General features: G+C 41.7%; 2 protein-coding genes across 4 annotated transcripts in view; one reads left to right on the top strand and one right to left on the bottom strand.

Annotated features, from left to right (window-relative positions):
- The window catches only part of npas2 (neuronal PAS domain protein 2), a 40,230-nt gene extending 36,950 nt beyond the window's left edge, over positions 1 to 3,280 (bottom strand). Inside the window, exon 1 of one of the 3 annotated variants that reach the window (XM_071461362.1) lies at positions 2,913 to 3,280. The gene's annotated coding sequence lies outside the window, so the exon portion shown is untranslated. The remainder of the gene's footprint in view (positions 1 to 2,912) is intronic. The other 2 variants (XM_071461359.1, XM_071461361.1) reach the window with 2 other exon arrangements.
- A 3,259-nt stretch (positions 3,281 to 6,539) lies between these two features.
- Positions 6,540 to 22,773, top strand: brwd3 (bromodomain and WD repeat domain containing 3). The gene is made up of 40 exons (XM_071461358.1): positions 6,540 to 7,249; positions 7,426 to 7,484; positions 7,592 to 7,621; positions 7,804 to 7,863; positions 8,619 to 8,769; positions 8,893 to 8,991; positions 9,108 to 9,268; positions 9,500 to 9,721; positions 9,952 to 10,052; positions 10,134 to 10,204; positions 10,548 to 10,648; positions 10,752 to 10,792; positions 10,888 to 10,992; positions 11,088 to 11,238; positions 11,362 to 11,496; positions 11,580 to 11,708; positions 11,841 to 12,066; positions 12,203 to 12,343; positions 12,513 to 12,693; positions 12,964 to 13,057; positions 13,164 to 13,334; positions 13,570 to 13,637; positions 13,717 to 13,912; positions 14,062 to 14,172; positions 14,260 to 14,367; positions 14,776 to 14,900; positions 14,996 to 15,078; positions 15,195 to 15,306; positions 15,516 to 15,577; positions 16,869 to 17,024; positions 17,102 to 17,222; positions 17,341 to 17,466; positions 17,606 to 17,681; positions 17,827 to 17,877; positions 17,989 to 18,132; positions 18,261 to 18,413; positions 18,521 to 18,690; positions 18,996 to 19,084; positions 19,548 to 19,682; positions 19,792 to 22,773. Exons 1-40 carry the CDS (start codon positions 7,216 to 7,218, stop codon positions 20,649 to 20,651), a joined length of 5,409 nt encoding a protein of 1,802 aa, XP_071317459.1. The 5' UTR covers positions 6,540 to 7,215; the 3' UTR covers positions 20,652 to 22,773.
- The last annotated feature ends 152 nt before the right edge of the window (positions 22,774 to 22,925 follow it).

Genomic DNA, 22,925 nt, shown 5'->3' with positions numbered 1-22,925 from the left:
GATGACTGATCTTTCTGGAACAAACCTGGAGAATTTCAAGTTTTACATTTTTTTTCAAGCCTGCAGTTTCCTGAAGAATACAGTTTCAATTTTAAATTGAGCTATATGAGAGAGAGAGAATATGCCACAAGATCAAGTCTGTTATTCCCAAGGCTAACTATAGTTTTAGCCAAGTGTGAAAAACAGCAGCAACCATAAATATGATATGGTACCATACAGGAAGCAAGTACAAAGCAAGTAACATGAAAGTTTTCATATACAAGACTAATTCTTCCACCATGACTCCAAAGGTTTGAAATATTTTTAGAGGAAACATGTCCATGTAAGTAAGTAAAATGTGAATATTGACACAATGTAAATGACAACAATGGGCTGCTCACACAGAAAGGGGTGAGACCACTTGTGTTTAACGTAGACAGGGTTTAGTAATTTGCACCGTGTGACGTTAGTCAACCTGTTGTCAGATTTCATTCCATTTCATGTGTGTTTGAGATGAATCAACACGGGCTGAACATTCAACATTCATTCTATGTGGAGTGCCGCTCTGCTTTCTTAAAGAGACAGAGGGAAGAAATGATCCCTTTGCAGTTGCGTGGACCTACACCATTTGTGCATGCCCAGTCACACTAAGCAGCTCTAGCAATATTCAGACTAGCACTCAGTTTAAGCTTGCAGGACATGGCCCACTAACCTACTTTCCCAACAACATGCTCTGTAACATCAGAGCCGAAGCTGTGTGTCATCAGTTAACTAACCTTCACCACAGCATAGTTTCAGCAAAGACGTACAAAAACCCAGACACAGCACTGCTTAAGCAAAAACAGAAAACCAGTGATGACAGTTGTGTTTCAGAAAAAGAAATCCCCAGAAGGCCTATTGCTCAATTTACTTTTAAAGGTGAAATATAATGCTGTAAACTGATACTCTTTGCATTCAAATCAGTAGTGGAGTAGAGTAAAAAAATCAGAAGTGTCAAGAGGATTGTGATACCAGTGAGTGAGGAAGATTTTCATAATAATGAAATCTCATAATTATGAGATAACAAGTATATTATATTTTATAAAAAATAATATGAGATTAATCTGATTTGTGACAAACACAAAATTATGAGACAGAGAGTTTCTTCATATTACATACAATGTTTTACTACATTAAGTGCCAGGACTGCTGAGTAGCACCAAGACAGTACCCACAATCTCTGTGCACATCCCATGCAAATCCATGTATTAGGTGAACCACACTATGATCTGTTAAACCCGACAACCTGATACCCACGAAGCATTCTTCTGAGTTTCTAGGTTAACATAAAACACCAACAGTGGCTGCATAGACAGTGTACCACTGATGCAGGTGCGTGCTCCCTCACCTTAACAAATTTAATAGTTATGATATGATGACATATGATACTGATAGCATGACTACTTAAAAGACTCTGGACCTCTGGACTGGACTGTGTGATGACTGATTGAATTTCTGATTATATCTCTGGTTGTTGTAGCTTTTCACCAAAACTACAATATCCATACAGTGAGTGACATAGTTATCAAGAGGGGGCCGTCACAGTGCAGAAAAGAGAGGAATCATGATTGACCTCTGACCTCTGTTTCCATGGGAGCAGGCCTTATACCAAAATGGATTACACTAACTGATCTAGCCCATGATATAAATGCAGGTTATAACATTTACTGTAGAGACAGGACTAAAAATTAGCTAAAGGGAGAAGAAGATAACATGAGTCATGAGGCTGGCCCAAATGTTTAGCAGCATGATATAAAAAGGAGCATATGGTGCAGTGAACACCCCAGTTCAGTCAGTCATGGAGCAGCCCTTCCTGTCCCACTCAGCTGTCAGCACACATCCTCATCACTATTCATGTCTGCTGGGCCAACCTCGGCACTGACGCAGCAAGCCAGCAAAATGGCTCAAGCCTCAGCACTGAGCATACGTAGATGGAGACACAGGATAATCATTTGGACACTGACACGACTTGCAAAACTCTTTTCAATTACAAGCAATATTTTGGGATCAGGTCCCTGAACAAAGTGACACGGTTGCCATCGACTTGGCATCGGTCACTCAGACATTAATATGCATATAAATCCTGATTTTAATGAAGCAAGAGCCTTGCCATGTCGGGTGTGAATTTGGTGTCTTGCCCAATCACATAATCCAGTATCTCTCACTAATTTTGAGAAGCCTATTTGCCCCCTCATACATAAGAGCACCTCCGGCACTACCCTGTCACTTTTAGGCCCCAGTCATATTTCACCCCCCTCAGATTATACAATATGTTTTCATTTTTCAGATGTAGTAGTGTGCCTGTACTGTATATACCCCAAACGAACAGCTGTTTTCCATGCAGCTATGTGAATACTGTACATACTAAGCTTCATTAATAGGGTCCAGATACAATAAGTTACCAAACAGCTTCACACAATATTAATACCAGAGAAAATGTCATCCTCTTAAAATACACTCAGTGGCACACGGTGGTTCGTTACAGTGGTGCTTGTTGTTAACAAAAATGTTATGTACCTGTAGTTAAGGCTTATTTAATTGTTATTTTGATGTTGGTTAGCCATAAAAGAAGAAGCACTCCTGGTTTAGCTGGTTAGTTAGTGACAAACTGGATGTCATACACCGAGGGGGGGAAAAAATAGGTCTATTTTTTTAACAGCTGCTTTAAATGCTGTGAAGCAAACTAAGCTGAGTAAAGACATTTGGTGAAAAGAAAAGAGTTATTTTAAGTCAACTATGTTTTCCTTTCTTTCGCGATAAAGAGCATCATTACTCATTTTTCAACCGTCGCTGTTAGCTAACGTTAAGCTAGATTTGTGACAACCGTTACAAGTAACAAATCGGACCCGGTGGACTGCGCCGTTAGCTCGGACAACACAAAGCTGGACACTAACCTTACTCTGTGGAGGGAGGGTCAGACGAATCCAGACCGACACATGTGGGAAAAGGGGCTTTCACCGGCAAAAAAAACAAAACAAAAACCGACGTCCTACAATCCAAAAAGTTGCCCAGAGATGAAACTGCGCTGCCGACTCAGCCTGCAAATGACTGTTACCGGTGCACGTCGGATAAACGGAGACCCTGATCCAGCCCAGCCCACAAACACACCTCACGTCTGCGTCTGACTGAGCGGCGGTCAGAGCGCGTCCCGTCCCCGACACAGACGGAGGCTGACTGGGGACTTCTCTGCAGCCGGAGCGCGTCCGGAGTCAGAGGCCCGCCCACTGGCCTGTACAGGCTATTAAATAAAGTTACGTGATCTTAAGTGCGTGTGTGTGTGTGTGTGTGATGAGTGGATGGCTGGGTTTAAGTAATACTTCAAAAAAAACCATCACATGAATAGCAAATTAAGCATATTTATCTGTAAAGAAAAACAAACAATACAACTTTATTCTAACTTCACCTGGCCATGAAGCGTTCAACAGGTTGTGAAAGCACTGATGGTGCCATATATGTGCAGTACACTGAGGTGCTGTGATTTGTGAGTCGTGCCATGCTACGAGTCATCTTTCAAAGGCCGTGATACAGGCGGTCACCGCACGCTGCTATATGCAGACTTCAGCTGATGAGCGCAGCTCTGAAATTGTAAAGGCAAATGAGATGAGACGCATCAGTGACCAAGGTTTCACATAATCCAACACCTCAACACACGCTGTAGCGCCACCCTTAGGTCAATCGGTGCAGGTTACTGTCCAAGGTGCAATGAAAACGCCGGCTTTCAGCAACGAGCTGCATTGTTACAACACTGCATCTGGGATATTGTGTGCCAGATACACACTGATCAGTATATTGTCTCTATTGAGCATGTGAGAGGACAGAAGCGACTCAAAAGTCCAGTCTTCCACAATCCCCGCCCTGAAAAAGCCCACATCTCTCAGGATGAACACATTACGTTGATCACTTGGAAAAGAAAACCACAAATAAGATGTCTCACATGGTTTCTTGAATTTCTCCATTGCTGTTACAAAGATCGCATTTTAGTCTTACAATTTAGTCTTACTTGGTCAGAGGTGGACATATTTTGTCTCTGACTGCAGTGATTTAGGTGGAAAGTTACATGTGCTCTAAGTGGTCTGTAGTGAGTCACAGCTTCAAATGAGCTACAGGGCTTCTGAATGCTCTTGCATGGTTTGGGCTTTTAAACTGTAGATATATGGGGTTGAATTGTGCATAAAAGTTTCATGCACAGAATTGTCAGCTCTTTGCCCTTGTTTAAGTTACAGCAGCTTAAACAAACTCTGTGTGGCCCAGCAGCAGAGTTCAGTAACTGATAGAGATAAATGTACATGAACTACGCAATTCTGCATGAAAACTATTATTTCTCATTGAGAGATACAAGTTTACTGCAATATATAACTGTCCCTTTGGAAATTGCTATTGATCTTAGATTACAGAGATACAGATTTATATAAAAACCACGCAAGATTTTTTATCGCAGTTCAATAAAGTTGTGGGACTTTTGAGGCAGACAGATTGGTCAAAAAAAATAATGGTCAAAACTAAGACTGTGTGCATAAATCTCCAAAAACACTCTCCTACATTTCCAATAATGCAACTAACCATGACAAGTAAACTGGCTTTGATAAGTAAAAATCAGTGTAGTACCCCTTTAAGATAAAAAAAAAATCCTATCTATCAATCTGTTATCATCAAAAAATCCATTATCAATAGTTATTTAACAGAAAACCCTTGAGGGACTTTTTCCCAATTAAAAAAAAGTATTTTTCAGCCCCAAATGGTTCCAGATAGATGCTTTTTTCTTTGGAGCCTTTTACAACAGCCTAAAGGGATGATCGGCACTACTTTCTCCAAATGTGTGTGAGGGCTTGTGAGTCAGCAATCTGTCGCACATAATTTTCCCTTTCCCTCGCTAACACCGATTCATGCACAGGATGCAAAATATGTGATGTTGTGTGAGCTGAAATAAGTCTTTTAAGTAAGTCATCAAGTAATAAGTCATTCTTTTTAGCAGCTGCCTGGATTGTTAACGCCACTGATCACTTCTACATTACTCAGACTCAGCTTTAGTATGCTATGTCATAAGCACTATTCACATAACTTCTAATTGCATGGCAGGCAAGCACAGGGACGCCATTTAAAATATTTTGCCACCATTTTCATGCTCCAAAAAGTCTGGAAAAAAATTCAGATTTGTGGGTCCTTGAAAAGGAAGAATTGCACAAAAAGGTCTTGCAGTCTGTTGAGTTTGAATACTACTACAGTGTTGTGTACATGTGTGGCTCCAATCAGCCGTGAGAACAGGTAAGGGAGGGCAGCTCTGAAAACGAAGCAGTTTCTACTGAGGCTACCAGCACGTCTGTGGCCTTCAGCCAATAAAACAACTGTGATGTGAGAGCCCAACATACCATTGAGTCAGGTAACTGCTCTCCACAACCTGCCTTTGAGTTTCTGAAGAGACACTATTCCTACACAAGGAAATAAGTATTGAAAAACTTCTTTGGAGTTGACTATGAAGAAGTTTATGAAATATGATTTTAAATTATTTGTGCTCAATATCTCTCAATTTATTTTCTTCAAACAGAACATGACAGCTCCAATTTCATGATATGTCAAGCTTTATCATAATCACACACACACACACACACACAGTCAGTTCATTCCGTGTCCAAGTGAACATATACTGCCTATGCTTTCAAGCAGAATTAATCAACTACTGTGTGTGCTATTGAAGAGAATTTCCTTTTTATGTCCATTGAAGAGAGCGGGTGAACCTTGAAATGCATGTGAAACCATGACTCGCTAAACCAATAACAATCTTCCTTACAGTTGTAATACCAGGCTGAGTTGGATGTTAAGTCATCCACAAACTTCCCATTTGGACCACAGTGGTATAAGTTTAAAATATGTTAAAATACAATGAAATTAGAAAAGGTCTGTCTTTGTTTTTTTTTTTTTTGTTTTTTTTTTGTCAGCATCAGATAAGTACAAAAAAAACATGAATCATAGCACATTTATTTGCAGTTTTCCAAGTGACATCACCTTAGTTGTTAGTCGAGACATGTTCTCAAGATTTCCATGACTGTTTCTGTTTAAGCAAGTTAATGTCTGTGAAAAAACAGTGAAAAAGGAGCTTATTCAATTGTTTATACTTGTTCTGTCAGGTTGTGATTTTCAAGGAATTGATGGGTTTTGCAGTATGCAGGCTTTAACTTCAGTGCAGTATCACACTGAGACATTCTGAAGTGGTACATAGACATATGTGATTTTTTACTATGAGTTATATATTATTACTGTAAGGAATGTTCAATTTACATATACCAGTATGGCTAATATGTGCGGACTGTATTTCAACAGTGCAAGCATGACAGTGTTCTTTCTACATCTTATAAATAGATTTCAATAAATACCCATCCAGTATAACTGAAGGGCAAAGACTATAAATATGTTCATTGTGAGTTTTCTGTAACGTTCTTATAAATAAAACCACTGAAAATTTTGCAAGGATGATCTGGTTCCTGCTGCTAAGCTTGGAAATGTATGATTTACCACTTTACAATATAACCTGCACCTTTTCTTTGTTACCAGGAAGGTCAAGGAGGCCTCTTCTAAAATTAAACCCAGATGCTATCCAGAGCGCGACAGCCTCCAAATACTGCTCTAGTATCAAACAGGAATGCGGTTTCTTAGTTAGTTTTTTTGTTGGTTTTTTTTTTTGTTAGACAATGAGTTGATAGACCAGTTTTTCATGATCTGTCAGTGTGTCCAACAATTTCATGGTGGTGATATGCATGGCATGTATGTTTATATGTATGTTTTTTTCATCCACAAGATAACACTGGCCACCTTCAAAACAAATAACATTTTGCTGATAAATATGGAAATTTATTTTAGCTTTTCAGCTCTTGAATTCCCAGTAAACAAAAACAGTGAAATGCAATTCTTTATCTGACCGTCAAATGCAGAAAATTACATCTAATTGTTAGCGGTATAGTTTAATATGTAAATATATATATAGTATTTAATAATTTTCGACAGAGAACAGCCCGCTCAGTATTACACTGCTTCACTGGGGGGCGCTAACACAAAGCACCAGGTGGTCTGGAAACAACTTGAGAAAGGAGGAGGCCATTCACTAGCCTGTTTTAGCAACACACACCTAGCTAGTGTTAGCTAGCCGGCGGCTAACGCGCAAGCTAAAACATCAGTTTGTCTTAATGTCGCCTGTCTTATCAAGTGATGGCAAGAGAACAGTGTTCACAGACCGAAGCTGGTGAGTGCGGAGACTACCCTTGAATCGTGACAAAACATTTTGCATTTCCACAGTTTGCAGTTGTGTGTCAGCTAGCGAGCTAAGTAACCGAGCGCATCCCGAAGCTAGCTAACGTTAGCTCGGCTCAATAGTAACAGTACTTAATACCGAGCTAATACGCGTCTCTTTCTTTTCAGAACTGTATTACCTCATTGCCAGATTTCTGCAGTCTGGGCCTTGTAAAAAAGCAGCACAGGTAACACTCTTCAATCAGCGAAAAATTAATTCACACCGGTTATATGCCGTCTGAATAATCAGCTGGTGCTAGCAGCTAACGCTAACTGTGTCTCTCTGTGTTGTTAGATTCTGATTGAGGAGCTGGAGGAGTATGAGGTAGGTTCAGCTGCACCTTTCTGTCTTTATTCTCATGTCTGGTTTCCGTACTGCTTCCTATCCGGCCGCTTTTTTTGGGTAATTTTTTTTTGTTATTTGGGTGGCGTTAGATAAAGGAGCGTGTTACTGAGCCGGGACAAAAGTGGTAGTTTGGTGCCTAATAGCTTGTCTTTTAACTTTAGTTGGTCCCTCAGCGATGGAGTTGGGACGGGCAGAAATACAAACGGACCTTTCAAGACTGGGTGAGTGCGAATTGTCATAATTAACTTTTTAATCAAATCAGGCGTATAACTCATATTTTAATCGACAGTTGCCTTTTTGGAACTGTCGATATTTTTAACTCAGTTAACCATGCAGAAAAGACGTGGTGGTAGTGTGTTTACGTTAATTGGAAGACATTTAAACATTTCTATTAGTACAGGCCTGTTGATAAATAACTATATGGAGGCTTCGCTATTGTGTGGGCTAGCAGGCGGAAAAGAGACGAGGAGAGGTAGTGATAGGCTGAACTACTTCCTGGGAGCTGTCAGTCTTCTGTTGGAGCCAATCAAATCACAGCTATAGATTCGAGCGAACAGTAAGAGACTCTTTTGATTGGCTGAGAGCATCTCTGCCTTTCCTCTTTCTTTCCCGGTCCTTCCCCCTCTCCCTGGATTGTTTTTCAACTCACTGCATCACAAAACCATGCTACAAAATATAATTATGGGCAAGTATAAACAAGAAGCTTAAAAAAAAATATTTAGTCACATAGTTTAAGGGAAAAAGAAGGGAAAAGACCTAGATGGACAAATTAGTTGAGTCAACATATGGGACAAGATTAGCTAATATATGTTTGTTTATGTTGTATCTGTTCATAAAAATGACTTTCAATAGCTATATCATTGTCAGGTTTTTAAATCTCTGGAATATATATTGGTATCTGTATCAGAAGTCCAGTATATACTGTCTGTTATTAAATGCTGTATTACTTTGTAATAGCTGTCTGTGACTCCTGTAGGTGATTTTGAACCAGCACATTCCTGCAGACTATCTGCTCCGTGTTTGTCAGCGGATAGGGCCGCTAATAGAGAAGGAGATCCCACCTAGCGTTCCTGGAGTCCAAACACTTCTGGGGCTAGGAAGACAGTCCTTGCTTCGTACCACCAAAAGTAAGCATTTTCCTCCCATCCATCAGTTCTTTTCTCTCTCTATGCGGTGCTTATACTGATACTCTTGTAATTTTTAAATGTTGTTCTGTCAGTCATTACTAACACACTTCCTGTGAAACTTAGGTTGTAGTCACAAAGTATGCAGTGGCTCAACTATTGCTGCACTCCACCGAGGGCGTCCACCAGAACCTCCAGTCAGCAATGGAGATGCTCCCAGTGTTGGTGTGTGAAACTTTTAAAAAAAAATTTATGCCCATTAAGAAAACCCAAAGTCCATACACCAATTACATTAAAGCAGTCTGTCTATGCCAATTATTCCTGTGTGTCTTTATATCAAGTGTCCATCATGGGGGCACGCCAGGCCACAGGCACAGCTCGTTTTGGCCAGGCCCTGCCGTCTTCCTCTTACCAACACATGAAGATACACAAACGCATCCTTGGCCACCTTTCCTCAGTCTACTGTGTAGCATTTGACCGCACTGGTCGGCGGATATTTACGGTGAGCAGTGATTATTGAAACCCATCTTTGTCTAATGTATCTGACTAGTTGTGTCTCAATATTTCAAGTCACATCTATGCCAACTATGAAGAAAATCAATTGAGGCATTTTTTTGTATGAGGGTTTAAGTAAGTAAATAAATGCTTCCATATCCTAGGATGAAGCTCTGTCAGATGGACCTCCCAGTGAAACTATCTCACTTATTTGTTGCCAATGTCTGATGCTTTTTAGGGTTCAGATGACTGCCTGGTGAAAATCTGGGCCACAGATGACGGCAGGCTCCTGGCTACACTCCGCGGCCACTCAGCAGAGATCTGTGACATGGCCGTCAATCACGAGAATACTCTCATTGCTTCGGCCAGCTGCGACAAAGTCATCAGAGTGTGGTGCCTACGTACCTGTGCACCCATCACTATTTTGCAGGCCCATGCTGCCTCCATCACGTCCATACAGGTGATAATAATGCACTTTAAAGGAATAGTTGAAACAAATCAGAGTGTAGCATTTATATCCAGGATTAGAATTATTTTCAGGCTTTCTTAAAACAAGTGAAGTTCAAATCCAAAGTTTTTGGAAGCAACATAATATCACTTTTAAGTCTAAAGGCATTTAACCTTATTTTATGTTAAATTCTTGTCAGTCCATGCCTGTGACTAACCAGCAGTGACTTTCTCTCCCTTTAGTTTTGTCCTGCTGTCAAAGGGACAACACGGTACCTGGCCTCCACAGGTGCAGACGGCATGGTGTGTTTCTGGAGGTGGCACTCACTCAGCATGAAATTCAAGTAAGTGTGTGTTCTTTTGTAGCTTTTTAGTTCGATATTTTATATATAACTACAGAGTTTACGTTTCTCCTCTTTCTTCAGTGATCAACCAGTCAAGTTTGTCGAGCGATCACGTCCAGGGGTACAGGTCTCCACTTCCTCCTTCAGTTGTGGTAAGTCTCTGGACTTTTTGTAAAGTGATATGGTACCAACAGTAGTTCTATCCATAAATATTAACTTACCACAGCAAATGAACAGAGACTCTCATTGTGTGAATGCCATTTGAGGAACAGAACAATTGCTGACCGATGAATTGGGAACATTGTAACTTTTAGAAAAAACTCTCTAGAAAACGGGAAGTGTTTAACAGTGTGATACAGTTCACTGGGCAGATATAATGAACATATACTGTACATATAAATGTTGACAGAACAGCAGGTTATAGATACATGAATGTTCTTGTAGACTGAAAGTGTTCTTGTTACTTCAGTTTCATTATGTTTTCACTGTTAATAGGTGGTATGTTCATGGCTACTGGAGGCACTGATCACATGATCAGGGTCTATTACCTTGGTGCTGAAACTCCCATGAAGGTCTCTGAGATGGATGCTCACACTGTAAGAAACAAAACTCCGTCACTCAGCATCACTCTGTTTTTTAAAATTCAATGAAAACAAGTTCTATGTAATTTGAATATATATCTCCTCCTTCTGTTTTTAGGATAAAGTTGTAGTCGTCCAGTTTAGCAATAACAGTGACAGGTGAGTGTGTGTGTGAGATGTGAATAGTCTGTTTTTGTTGTGTGGTTTTGGAGCCTCTGACAGTTAAATGTGTATCTATATATGTGTGTGTCCAGCTTAAGGTTTGTGAGTGGCAGTCGTGATGGCACAGCCAGAATCTGGCATTACCAGCAACAGGAGTGGAAGAGCATCACTTTAGACATGGCTGCCAGGCTTCCTGGGTAAGAGAGTAAAGAGTGTTACAGAGTTTCATGATCCCATTTCTGTCTCTCTAAATTACTCAGTGTATAATGTCTATTGGGATGTTTTGCTCCAGGAGTGCCGCTGCTAATGGGGATGATAAAACCAAGCTGGTGGTGACCATGGTGGCCTGGGACCGTGCAGATAGCACAGTCATCACAGCAGTGTCAAACTGCCTGCTCAAAGTGTGGAGCACAACCTCTGGACAGCTGCTGCATGTTTTATCTGTGAGTGGCTGATGTGGACATTTCTACAGTGCAGCTCCTTCAGGATGAAAAAAAAATGATAATAATAAAACGCCTGCTGATCGCACCTGATTGCACTTGATGTTTGTGCTCTTTCTATTCAAGGGTCATGATGATGAGGTGTTTGTGATGGAGGCTCATCCATTTGACTCCCGCATCATGCTGTCTGCGGGCCATGATGGCAACATTTACATCTGGGACCTGTCCAAAGGAGCCAAGATCCGCAACTTCTTTAACATGGTAATTGATCAACAACAAAAATCACCCAGCTGTAGTGTTCCTTTTCACTGTCACAGAGTTCATGTTAAAATGTTTGTTTCCAGATTGAAGGACAAGGCCATGGTGCTATTTTTGACTGCAAGTTCTCAGCTGATGGGCAGCATTTTGCCTGCACTGACTCACACGGCCATTTGCTCATCTTTGGCTTCGGCTGCAGCAGACCATATGAGAAGGTAACTGCACAAAGCTGTTTGTTGCCGCATACTTAAAATATGCTTCATAATTCATGGTGTGTTTGTGGTCAACTTACTTTGGTGTAACCTTTACCTCATTCCCCTCACAAATGTTCTCTTGATCCACTCTAGATTCCGGACCAGATGTTCTTTCACACGGACTACCGACCTCTTATTCGGGACTCTAATAATTTCGTCCTGGATGAGCAGACACAGCAGGCCCCTCACCTCATGCCTCCACCCTTCCTGGTGGATGTTGATGGGAATCCTCACCCTCCCCACTACCAGCGCCTGGTGCCGGGAAGAGAGAACTGCAAGGAGGATCAGCTAATACCTCAGCTAGGATACATGGCTAACAGTAAAACCCGCTCCCTTATTTATTATTATTATTATTATTATTATTATTATGTCTATTGTTTGGAATGCTTTGCACAGTTTTAATTTTGGAAATATGACAGACAGTTTGACCCAGCATCTGCCTTTGTGTGGTTTAGGTGATGGAGAGTTGGTTGAGCAGGTACTTGGCCAGCAAACGGCAGAAAACGGAGAAAGCCTATTGGACAATCTCATCAGACAATTACAGAACCAGCAGGATGAGCGCCAGGATACAGAGCAGCCGGCTGAAGAGGCAGAGGGTATGTGTCAGTGCGCCTTAATTTATGCCTGTAAAATTCTGAGATTTACTGTAAAACTATGAGCTTTAGCAATGGGTGGATACTATATTTTTTAAATGTTATTAACTTCTATTGTCAAAAATGACAAGTAACATATCGTCATAACCAGCAGATTTCTTCTCATCCTTAGCTGGTGCTGCAGCAGAAGAGGTGGCCTCCTCTCCGACTGTTGAACCACGCAGAAGTGGGCAGGTGGATGGGGTCTGGCAGATGCAGCATAACACCCTGCGTAGTCAAGTGGCTACTGAGAGGGACCTGCTCGCCTGGAGCCGCAGGGTGGTGGTCAATGAAGTGCCACAGGGGGTATTCAGGTGAAGCGGATGGAGGGAATTTTATTACGATACAGATTAGATTTTTAAAGAAATGACTCTTTTTGTGTGAGTGTGAGTGTGAGTGTGTATGTATGTATGTGTGTGTGTGTATATATATATATATATATATATATATATATATATATATATATATATATATATATATATATATATATATGTATATGTGTGTGTGTGTGTGTGTATATGTTTGTTTGTTTGTTTTTAGTAGTTGTGTACATTTGATGATGGAAATGAATATTTTTTTATTAGAGTTTTGGAGGAGTGCAGACAAGCCAAAGGCGACATGGAATGTTCTCTATACAATGCAGAGAGGAGAAAGAAACCGGCAACCTGCGCACCCAAAGTACGCTATTCTTCACTTTGACAGTTGCTTTCCTCAATCAAAAATACTCTCTATGCCTATTCATTCTTGCTCTCGTCATTTCCCACCCTCCTCCTACACTTTGTAGAGCGATCCACTAACTTCGCGCCTTCGCTCCCTACGGCCGACCAAGAAAAAGCAGCAGCGCCACGCCTATCAGACCCGCTCAGCTCAAGTCCGCCGTCCTAGGAGCAGGAGTCGAAATCCCAGCACCCGACGTAACTCTGACAGCCAAATAGACTCTGACAGTGATGGAGATGTATGTTCTGTCTTTATACTCTTTGTACACGTCCAAACATGAAACACAGAATTGTCTTGAACATGTGTAACATCTAGAACATTTTTAAAACCAGTCTGTCAGAAGTATGAATCCAAAGTTACTGTTACTTTAATTTTCACATACATTTAATATGATATTTTGAAGCCTGACACAAGCAGTATCTGTGAGCTGTAATCCATATTAACAGAGGTGTTTTCTGTCTTTGTGTTGACAGGCAGCAGAACAGGTGGAGCAAAGTGATGCCTCTGATGAAGCTCAGTGGCAAAGTGAAAGCAGCTCCAGGTAAATATCTTTAACCAAGCAGTGTTTTCAAGATGTAGTTACAGTCACCCACCTAATAACACCCCTCTTTCATTCATAGTGACTCTTCCAGTGAATATTCTGATTGGACAGCCGATGCTGGGATCAACCTCCAGCCTCCGAAGCGACCGACCAGGAGGCCCGTACAGCCCCCAGGTTACAGCAGCTCTGAGGAGGAAGAAGGTGATGACAAGGCAAAGGAGGCCAAGAAGAAGGAAAATGAGAAGAAGAAGAAGAAGCCCAAGGAGACCAAACAGGTGAGCTCACATGACCTGTACTCACTGTCTTTGTGGAAATCAATGCTTGTGCTCGAGGTTTTAAATGCTGTCTCACTGTAGCCTGAGCACACAGCACAGGAGGATTTCTGTACTAAAGCGTTGCGTTCTAACAAACTGTCCACACTCAGAAACCCACATCCTCTCTGGCTGGACTCGATGCGGAAGAGTGGCTGCCGCCATCATGGATCATGGAGACCATTCCACACCGTTCTCCTTTTGTTCCACAGATGGGAGATGAGGTATAGAGTGTTACTCTATATAACACCAAACAGAAAAATGCATTACATTATATACATTTTAATCACAATTCTCCTGTCCTTCTACAGCTCATCTACTTCAAACAGGGGCATCAGGCCTATGTCCGGGCTGTTCGCAGGGCCAAGGCCTATAGCATCAACCCTCAGAAACAGCCGTGGAACAGGCTCAACCTCAGGGTGAGGCACAGTCTTATTCAAAAGCCAGTGTTGAGTACAGGCAGTTCTGTTAGACAAACTGGCAATCTGACAGTCAGGCTCGCTTTCCACTGCAGTTTGCCATGTACGAAAAAAGTCCCTCCCTCCACAAAGTCTCTTCACCACAATGTCCTATAAGTCATGGCTGCTGAATAAAAACAATTTGTGGAGTGCAGGGATTGCAAGAATCTTGAATCCGAATTCAGCATTAGCGTTACAGATTGCCACTTTGTGTCAAATGAACTAGAAATACAAGTTCTGTTAAACATGTAAAGGGTCTACCTCTGTGCGCAGTCGTAGTCCTAACACGTCTTCATTTTTCTTTTCGAGAAGCTCATGTTCATTGAGCCTGAGACTTACAGTTTTTTGGATTTTCTTCTGCCCCTTCAGGACCAGGAATCTGTAAAAGTAGTTGGAATCAAGTATGAAGTGGGACCTCCCACCCTCTGCTGCCTAAAACTGGCTTTCTTGGACCCAGTCTCAGGGAAGATGACCAATGAGTCTTTCTCTTTAAAGTGAGCATTTATATTCAGTATATACAAGATTTTAAAAAATGCTAAAATCTTTTACTGCATGTATTTCACGACTTTTTCATTCCCACACCCCCAAGGTATCATGACATGCCTGATGTCATAGATTTTCTGGTACTACAGCAGTTTTACAACGAGGCTAAAGAGCACAACTGGCAACCAGGTCTGTCAATCCCCAGCTCTCTCCTAAGTGAAGTGTTTGCACTCGTCTTTATTGTTGTGGAGAGTCTGCTGTCATTCACTTATGTTTGATCCCTTCCCCCACTTTCCTGTCTACAGGCATGAGGTTCCGCAGCATCATTGACGACGCCTGGTGGTTCGGCACTGTGGAAGACCAGGAGCCTCTGCAGCCAGAGTATCCAGATAGCCTGTTTCAGTGCTATGCAGTAAAGTAAGTCTGTGTGTCTGCAGTGCTTGTGGCTGCTGGAGGAGTACTCCCCTCCAGCATAACGTATCAACAGTGCTTTCTGGTAATATCATTTTCTTCTTTGCTGACCTGATGTCACTTTTCATTTAAGTTAAATCAGATAAGCGATTGTAATCTCGCACACAGTGTGGTTGAATAACCGATGTTTTTTCTTTTTTTTCCCCTTTCATCAGGTGGGATAATGGTGAGCGGGAGAAGATGAGTCCCTGGGACATGGAGCCTATTCCAGAGGAAGGTCAGTAGTATTAATATGAGAACTCCACCTGGTAATAAATCTGTGTCACTTCTTTAATGTGATGCTTTGTTAGATTACAGACAAAATGTGCAAAAAGTCATAAGACTGTACAAAGTTTTAAACTTATTTGTGTACCATTCAATCTGCAGATGAATATACATGCAGTATAATATCCCCATTAATTACAAATTAGACGATATGTACAGTAAAACCTAGTTTTGATGCATTTCCTCTCATTAAATTTATTTCAAATAAAATTAAAGTCAGTTAAAAAACCCAGTCTTTCAAAAATGAAATGGTTGTGAATCTAGAACCAGGGCTGTATACCACAAAAAAAACAAAAAAACACTACACTTTTCACTTGAACAATCTCATTAGAAATCACCATGAGGCTAAGGAGAGAAGATGTTTTTCAAACAAAAAGACATTATGCTGAGTTGAAATTTCAAGTAAACAATACAAGCATACATTAAAAATGTTGCAAAATGGGGTGACCCGACGGCCACGTGGTAAGGCCGCATACCACATGGGCATAAATGCCCTGAGCAGTGAGTCCCCAGTTCGACTCCTGGCCGGTGCTGCATGCCAGTCCTGTCCTTTCCCCACATTTCCTGTCTGCCCTCACTGTCCCTATCAAATAAAGCTGAAAAATATTAAAAACATATTCTTAAAAAAATGTTGCTAAACATCATAGTAAACTGTGTCAGAGCAATCAATTATCTGTTAAAGCAAATACAAAAATAAGTTAGAAAAAATGTATTCCTTAAAATCTGCTCTACTCCAACAAAAATAGTATTAAATCATACATAAAAACAACCCACACTGCAGCAATTGCTCAGTTTCCTTCCCCTGAATGACCATATGCTTTCTGGACAAAGGACAAATTTTTAGTACTTGGAGACCTGTTTATAATGACAGTCACTTTCACCTTCATGAACATTTAACATTTGGAAGGTTTTGAAGCCACTTGCTCCTTTTCAAGTGGCTTTGTTTCCCTTTGTGACATAGCCAAGTAGGCCATTTTTATTTTAAATTGTATCAGGCTGTCAATCCCACAAAAGTTATAACTTCTTACAGGTGCTGACATATGTACATGGTCAGTGCAGATTTGTTCTCTCATTTCATTCCAGTGAGGATGGTCTAATGCTTGAAATTGAACGAATAGCTGGTTTTCTTATGAAAATATAACCCACTAGCTACATATAAAAGTATTTTTATATTATATATTTATATTTTTTCTGTATGTGTAGAGCAATAAACTAAATGCTGCTTCATTTTCTGACTCCATCAGCTGCACTGCCAGAGCAGGTTGGTGATGGGGTTGAGGTGGCAGAGGAGGAGCTAAAGGCTCTGCTCTACACGCCTCAGGAAGGAGAATGGGGGGCTCACACACGGGATGAAGACTGTGAGAGAGTCATCCATGGCATCGAGCAGCTTCTTACACTGGGTAGGTCACCAAAAGGTTGAGAACTGTTACGGTTGCTCATCTCTGCCATGTTTGATCTTATCTCCGTTTGCCTGCAGATGTAGCCAAGGCATTTGCATCACCTGTCAATCTGCGGGACTACCCTCTGTACTGCACTGTGGTGGCTTACCCCACTGACCTCAGCACCATCCGCAAACGACTGGAGAACCGCTTCTACAGGTGGAGCTGAACGCATAACCTCACTCAGACACATTTTTCTCTTCACCATGTATTGACGGTCTTGATGCTCAAGTGCTGACATTTGAGTTTCACGTGCTGATGTTTTTCTCTGCTGCAGGCGGATCTCTGCATTAATGTGGGAGGTGCGTTACATTGAACACAACGGCCGCACTTTCAACGAACCCCAGAGCCCCATTGTAGCAGCTGCCAAGGTGGTGACTGACGTTCTCCTGCACTACATCGGGTAAGACTCCACTGAGTTAATGTGGTGCTACTTGTGTTATAGCTGCCTCATTGATCCCCACACACTGGATGTAACCCTGTTAGAATAACGGTGACAAATACTCTACACGTCTGATTTCTTGACCCTCCGTCTCCTTTAGGGACCAGAGCTGCACGGACATCTTGGAGCTATATCACAAACTGAGATGTGAGAGCAGCAGTGGAGGAGAAGCTGAGGTGAGAGAGTATACAAATATATTTTTTTATATATTTTATAATTTTTTTTCATATATAATATTTTTACATTATGGTGCTTGCATTTTCTTTAAATTATTGTTTTGGCTGTAAATAATTACTAGGTCTTGTGTTTGTTCCTATGCAGGCTGAGTTGGACGTCGACTCTGACACTCCAGGGACATCTACAGGACATCGGGTAAGAAGAAGACAAGTCCAGTGTATCACAACAATCTACCTCAGAGTGTCACATACTTAAAATTATCACCAGTACCTCCAGTCTTAGTTAATATTGTTTCCTCTCTGCCAGGGAACCAACCCGAACTCTAACAAGCGTGGTGTGGTTTTTGATGTGAGAGCGTGGAGAGGTCAATGTCGAGAGCTGCTGCGTCGAATGACAGTCTCCTCAGATTCAGAACCGTTCAGGCAGCCTGTGGATCTCTTTGAGTATCCGGTAAAACAATCCATCACTTGTATTTATATGTCCACTGATGCCAGAAAATACTTCATATGGTTTGAAATAGAGTTAAAAGAAATAGTCAAATTAAAATGAATCATCTGTGTGCCTGAATTTTTGTTCAGGACTATCGGGACATCATTGACACTCCAATGGATCTGGGTACAGTGTCAGAGACGCTGGTTGCAGGGAATTACGAAAACCCGGTGGAGTTTGCCAAAGATGTCCGCCTCATTTTCAGCAACTCTAAAGCATACACACCTAACAAGAAATCACAGGTGAAGTAGCATCTGCTTGATGAAAAAAATACTCTAACATAGCTGCGTAATGTCTGGGAAAATAGTAGTCTAGTAGTTTTATCACAACTTTCTTGTTTTACGTCTAGATCTATAGCATGACCCTCAGCTTGTCAGCTTTCTTTGAGAAACACATCATCTCCATCATCTCCGACTACAAGTCTGCCCTTCAGAATGAACGACGGGCTCGTCAGAGGCTCAGTTACAGGAACAGATTGCACAACGGAGGCAGTTCCCCACCTGTTAGTCCATCCCCAAGGTACTGAGTCTCATTCACAAAGCTGTCACTCAACACTTAACCTTATCAAATTATCTTTTTCATTCCAGTCTACACAGGGTGGCTGCAATGCCTGAAAATTTCTCGAATGGGCTGCATTTAACTCAACTCTTTAGAAATATATAAAGAGAAGGTTTCTTGTATTTCTTTTCCCTTCTCTTTGTGCTTTCTGCTAAGAAATAAGTTGTAGTCCTGGTCTAACAGGGTATTTCAAAGCCTCAAATTATCATATGATGTAGATAATTGTTTTGAAATGTTGCGTCTCTTGTCTGTTTCCTTATGTTCAGCCCTAAAGGGAAGCACAAGTCAGGGAAGGTGTCAAAGCCCAAAAAATCCCAGACCTCAACAAAGAATCGCTCTCAGAGACCATATCAGGGTAAGACTGCACTATCGTGCCTCGCTGTGTTGTGTAGGTCCTTTTGTCATGCAGAATCCTGAAGTAAAAATCATCACTCTTCCAAAACTGTAATGGCCTTCATTTAGTCATTACCCAAGGAAAACAGTAATCTCATAACGTTCTAAAAGTCATACAAGTCTTTGGTATCAAAATGTGAGTAACAGACAGCATTTCCTCTGAAACGCAGCCTGACACAAGTCTGATTCAGCAAAGTTCTTCTAGCCTGAACACAACTTAAATTTTCAGTCATGCAAGCAGTGGTCGGGCAGTCTGTTCACCGCTTCGGTCCAAACTGAAATATCTGAGTGGCTATTTAATTGATTGCCATGAAATTTGGTGCAGACATTTATCATGTCCCCCTGAATGAATTATAATCTCTGTGTTGATTACTTGAATGTTATTACAGTTCTGATTGTTAATTAGCACCGTGTTTGTGCTTTAGCTCAACAAAGCAGCAGTGTAGCAAATGAAGAGGACATCCAGCCTTCTTCCCCAAGTTCAGGGACAAGCAGCGAGAGCAGAAACCATGGGCCGCATCGGGTGACCCGCAGCCAAGCGACTCCGGTGAAGAAGTCAGGTATAACAAGCAAGGCATTCTAACCGAGGTGTATGAGCATGTTTGATTTAAATGTGACGTTAACAGTGATGATGCAGAAATGAGTCACCGTCCTCTTGTGTTGCATCAGGGCACCAGCGTAATCTGCATCTGAGCAACGGCTCCAGACAGCGCCCCGGGCGAGAGGCGCTGCAGTCTGACAATGACGAGGAGGCATCCATATCCAACAGCTCCTCGTCAGAGTCATCCTCCACCTCATCGTCATCATCTTCCTCATCATCGTCAGACAGCGAGAACAGCTCTGACTCTGAGGGGGAGAAGTATGTGGAAGGGGGAGATCATGACTACAGCAAAGCCCCCTGCCTGTCAGTACGCCTGTCAGCTAAAGGTAAGGTGGCGGCCTCAGGGAAAAGGAGACACAAAGGAGGAGAGGACATGGCACAGAGACCTAAAAGAGCACGACTGCAGCTGCCGGTAGAAGAGGAGGAGGATGAGGAGGATGAGGAGGATGAGGAGGAGGAGGAGGAGGAGGAAGATGAGGAGGAGGAAGAGGAGGAGGAGCAGCAGAAACAGGTGGATGTAAAACAGGAAGAGGAGGAGGGAGAAGAGGAGGAGGAGGATGAGGAGGAGCCTGAGGAGGAGGAGGAGGAGCCTGAGGAGGAGGAGGAGGAGGAGGAACCCGAGGAGGAGGAGGATGATGATGATGACGAGGATGAGGACAACTCCAATAAAGTGCAGAGTAGGGCTGCAGTGGCGGCCGCAGCAGCAGCAGCAGCAGCAGCCAGCAGTCCGAGAGGCAACCAGTGCAAGTCTCGGCGGGTCAACACACGCAACCAGGGCCGCAGGACAGTTCTGTACAGGGACGACTCAGAGGATGATGGCCATGGGTCGAAGGATGACCCCCTCAACCTGGGCATGTCCCGCTCAGGACGGGTACGCCGAATGACTGAGAAAGCCCGGGTCAGCCACCTCATGGGCTGGAGTCACTGACACGTCTCACTTTTTCAAACCTCAATACAATACATGAGTAATACTTCAGGGATTTTTTTTCTTTTTGTACAAGTGTGTGTGTGTGTATATATAAAATATATATATATATATCTATATATAGATATATATATAAATGATTTCCTTTTATCTGAGACTGCTTATGACTCTCAAACTGATAGCTGGTGCTCATGACATGTTGCCAAGGAGTTTTCATCCCTGGTGGACAGAGCTACTGTTCAACACAGACCCTCTCCAACTGGACTAACTCACCTCAGCCTTACTGCTCGCTGGAGGAGCCTTTAAGACACGGCACTGCTCTTCTCCTCCTCCTGTGCATTTCACGTCCAGTACTAAAACACTATATCTACTCCTCTTCATCACCTCCCACAACTTTTTTTACTCTTGGTCACCAAAGAAGGACGCGGAGATGCCAAAAAATGGTGCTCATATTTTTATTTCTGTTTTTTTATTTTTTATTTTTTTTCAAGTAATTCAGCAAATCTCTCATGCTAGTGGTCACCAGTTCACTCTCGACTACAGTGAGAGACATATAGTATCACACAAGGTCACTGATGTCAACATTTTGGTACTTGGTCTTTCTTCACAACCACAAGCCTTAGTTTCCAGAGCTCACATCATTCAGATTCTGTTCCATCTGTGGCTGGAGGCAAGATCAGTGTAATTTGGGGACTAGCAATACATGGGAATCAGTGACTTTGGTCAGTAGAACATAGAACCATAGTAATATCCCACTTGATGGCCTTGGCCTGTGAATGTTAAATGTTTTCCCTGCTTCTTTTTACTGATCTTGACTGTTTTTTGGCTCTTCGATTCAATTATTTAGTTAGTAGGTGCTTTTTAAAAAAAGAGATTTTTCTTTTCTTTCTTGGGTAAAAAAGCCACTGCGTCCTGTTTGTATTTGTACTGTTATGCTCCCTGCTGGATATGACCCGCATCCATTCATGATTGCTTCCACAGCACCTTCTCCACCCAGCATGTGCAAAAGCAAAAAGGGTCCCTGGCCAACTCACTTCCACAGAAATATTTATTTTTCCATTGTATTATACTTGGGTTTCTTTAACTATTTCTTACATTAATAGCGATGAGGAAAAGGAAATATTTGCACATTTATCTACTCCATGTGGCAGCTGAGTAATAAAGTTATTAGAGAAAGAGAAATGAGACATGATTTCTGTGTAAAATGTTTTGAACTGTGCCAGCACACTCAGTTTAGTTTTTTTGGGGTTTTTTTTTCCAACAAATAAAACAGGTTATAACTTGGAAACTCTTCTAACCTGTGTATGGTGATGTTGAAGGCCTCATCTGAGTGGAATTTTCAGTCTTGTTTTCTTTCAGGCCTGAAGCACAGGTAGCAACCACGGATCAGCCCTTTGTGAGTGTGTTGTGCCATTTTTTTTTTCTTCCCTTGTTTCCAACCATCTGTAGACTGATGTATTTCTAACTTTGTGTGGATCAACTGCACACACAATGGCTTTTTCCATGGTATTATACAATCAGGTGTTTAGTTGGTGTCAGAGTCACTGTTTAGTTTTTCTGCCTAGTTTTATAATCATGATCACTGACTGATCAGTTCATGTTTCTGAAATCTCCTCGTGGAAATACATCAAGATGGATGCATCGTGTTTTGTTGCACCGATAATGTTTACTTTAAAGCTTTCGCAGTCGTTAGTTGGTAAATCAGAGAAGCTGAGTCACAAATTCTCATTTCAACAGTGGGTGCTCCAATCCAAACACGCCGCCTCACCACTCTGCCTCTGTGTGGTCACTGACGTGAGAGAGGTTAGCTTTTTGGGAAGCTGAAGAGTTTGGGTGGTGTTAGGTGCTCGGATAAAACACACAAATCAGCACCCAGGGTGCTCCAAGTGGCAGCATTAACTGTCATCTTGAAATGATACTGGTTGAGTGTGAGAAGACTATGATTCCCGTTTTGGGATCTTATTTTCATATAGTAGATGGCTCTTAGTCTTTGCCTCGAAGCGTCAGAGTAGTTGATGACAAATACAACAGTAACATTCTACTGTAGGTGGAATAAGCTTATGTGACTGTCTTTTATACACAATGTTTTGATTGTATGTGTTTTTTTAATAAAAGATTAAATTTCTCTTTGAAAGTATTTGTTGATGAATGTTTAAATTTTAAGATTTTCCATGTCTGACCATGATTCAGGCCAGCACAAGCTTCAAGAGCTTTTCACCAGCACTGGGCCTGAGTCATCTGTAGTATTTACAACTGGTCATAAACATCATGCCCCGA

This window comes from Trachinotus anak, unplaced genomic scaffold (genome assembly GCF_046630095.1).
Source record: "Trachinotus anak isolate AG129_WGS33_773 ecotype Australia unplaced genomic scaffold, CSIRO_AGI_Tana_v1 ptg000024l, whole genome shotgun sequence".
Classification (NCBI taxonomy): Eukaryota; Metazoa; Chordata; class Actinopteri; order Carangiformes; family Carangidae; genus Trachinotus; species Trachinotus anak.
This window is presented reverse-complemented; position numbering and strand designations above follow the sequence as displayed.